This window comes from Protobothrops mucrosquamatus, unplaced genomic scaffold (genome assembly GCF_001527695.2).
Source record: "Protobothrops mucrosquamatus isolate PMUCROS unplaced genomic scaffold, P.Mucros_1.0 scaffold10536, whole genome shotgun sequence".
NCBI classification, from domain to species: domain Eukaryota; kingdom Metazoa; phylum Chordata; class Lepidosauria; order Squamata; family Viperidae; genus Protobothrops; species Protobothrops mucrosquamatus.
The window spans coordinates 6,380-8,426 of record NW_015396322.1 but is presented as its reverse complement, the minus strand read 5'-3'; the positions used below and the strand labels follow the sequence as shown (position 1 = coordinate 8,426).

At 44.8% G+C, this 2,047-nt stretch overlaps 1 protein-coding gene across 1 annotated transcript; it reads left to right on the top strand.

Moving 5' to 3' along the window:
• Nucleotides 1–7: 7 nt before the first annotated feature.
• On the top strand, nucleotides 8–1,120 carry LOC107301186 (transmembrane protein 132B-like; the record flags this gene model as incomplete). The annotated part of the gene is made up of 1 exon (XM_015830445.1): nucleotides 8–1,120. A coding segment is annotated over one exon (1,113 nt), but the record flags the coding sequence as incomplete, so codon positions are not given.
• Nucleotides 1,121–2,047: the final 927 nt, after the last annotated feature.

The window sequence follows — 2,047 nt, the reverse complement described above, 5'->3', positions numbered from 1 at the left end:
TAGCACTTGGCTTTTATTTAGCGATGGAACCGTGACCCCTTTAGATATCTACGACCCCAAGGATTTCTCCTTGGTGGTCACCTCGCTGGATGAAATGGTGGTGTCTGTCCATCAAAGGCAGGAAGATGACTGGCCAGTAGTGGTGGCCGAAGGTGAAGGCCAAGGACCGTTGATTAAAATAGAACTGGTGATCAGCGAGACCTGCCAGAAGTCCAAGCGCAAGAGTAATTTGGCCGTTGGGAAAGGGAACGTCAAGGTGAAATTTGCTCCAAAGACATCTGAACGCAATGAAGAGACCAAGAATGGCAAAGATGCAGAGGGTGGTTTTAAAAGCAACTCGTTAGAAAATCCCCTGGAAGGAGAGAGAGCAGGGCAGGACTGGTCCAAACACGATGCTTCCATGAATCAGGATGAGTTGACCAACTCAAACGCAAGCTCTCCCATTAATTCTCACAGAGAGGAACACCTTCGAAACAATTCTCTTACCTCTACGAGCTTTCCCACCCAAGAGGCTGTCCCAAGGCAGAATAGCCCCAGTGATCTCACTCTGGCTTCCAGAGGTTTAACCGATCTGGAGATTGGGATGTATGCTCTTCTCTGTGTCTTCTGCTTAGCCATTCTGGTCTTCTTAATCAACTGTGTGGCATTTGCCTGGAAGTACCGTCACAAAAGATTTACCATCAGTGAGCAAGGGAACCTCCCCCATTCCCACGACTGGGTGTGGCTGGGCAACGAGGTCGAGTTGTTGGAGAGTCCCGTGGACATTTCTCTCCCATCGGACGAATGCACCACCATCATTGACCGCGGGATACTTTTTGAAGAAAGCAACTTCCTCCTCAACGGAAGTTCTCAGAAGAGCTTCCACAACCAGATCCTTCGGTCTTCTGAATACGATTGTGACAAGGACTTCAGAAACGAACCTATAAACCCTCCCGGGCCCAAGCGGAAGAGGGTTAAATTCACCTCCTACACCACCATTCTGCCGGAGGATGGTGGCCCCTACACCAACTCCATTCTCTTTGATGGTGATGATGACATCAAATGGGTCTGCCAAGATATGAACTTAGGTGATTCCCAGGAATTTAGAGACTATATGGAAAGACTTCAGGACCATATGTAAACACACACACACAGACAGACAGACACACACAAACAACTATACATATATAAATATATATAGAACAAAACACAATTATCTTTTTATGTTTGTATTCACCTTTATGCCTTCTGTTTTATGGATGATGGAGCAGCGAAACCCAGTCAGTGATGGAGAACACTTCTCCAGTTTCGGGAGATCTGGGCTCACGATGGTTGTGAGATGAAATCCTGGCTGTGTTCTCTTTTGTTTCATTGGATACCAAACAGCTACCTACAAATCTCGGAGAAACACAACAAACTTTTTTTTGTACGCCACCAGAAACTTGTGATAGCCAATCTTGTTCAGCTCGAGACAAAGAGGATGGGTTGGTCCGTTACGTTTTCACACGTTGGGAACAAAAACATTTTGGAGACTGGGATGGGGTGGGGTTTATTTCTTTTTATTTCCCCCCCCCTAGAAAATCTTTGTAGAAGCACAGTTGAGATTCCGTCTTCAAAGCCGGAATCCACACCTCCTTGTAAAGAATTAGAACAAAATGGCCTGTTGATCAACCACGGACCAACGTGCCCTTTTTATTTCATTTTTAATATGGCTCATTTGTTTTGCGGTATTTGTTTAAAGAGCTTTCTTGATTTTTTTTTATTTGGGGGGGCAGAGGAGGTGGGATGGGGGGCGTTCTCGGTACATTATATGCCCTTTCTTTTGAGAAGACTTTTCAACCTTGGTTGTGCCAAAGTATCCTGCAATATAGTCCTAGAGTTAAAGGGAGACTGGGATAGCTATTTTGAGCTAATTAGCTCTCATCAGCCAGCCATACCCTTCTATATATTCATTGAAAGCAATGAGGAATGTGCCCCGATTAAATAAGTGGCAGGGGTTTTTTTGTTTGAAAAAATATATACTTGTTTGTATAAAAGTCCAGTTTTCCATTTTGGTAGAGGCCTTCTC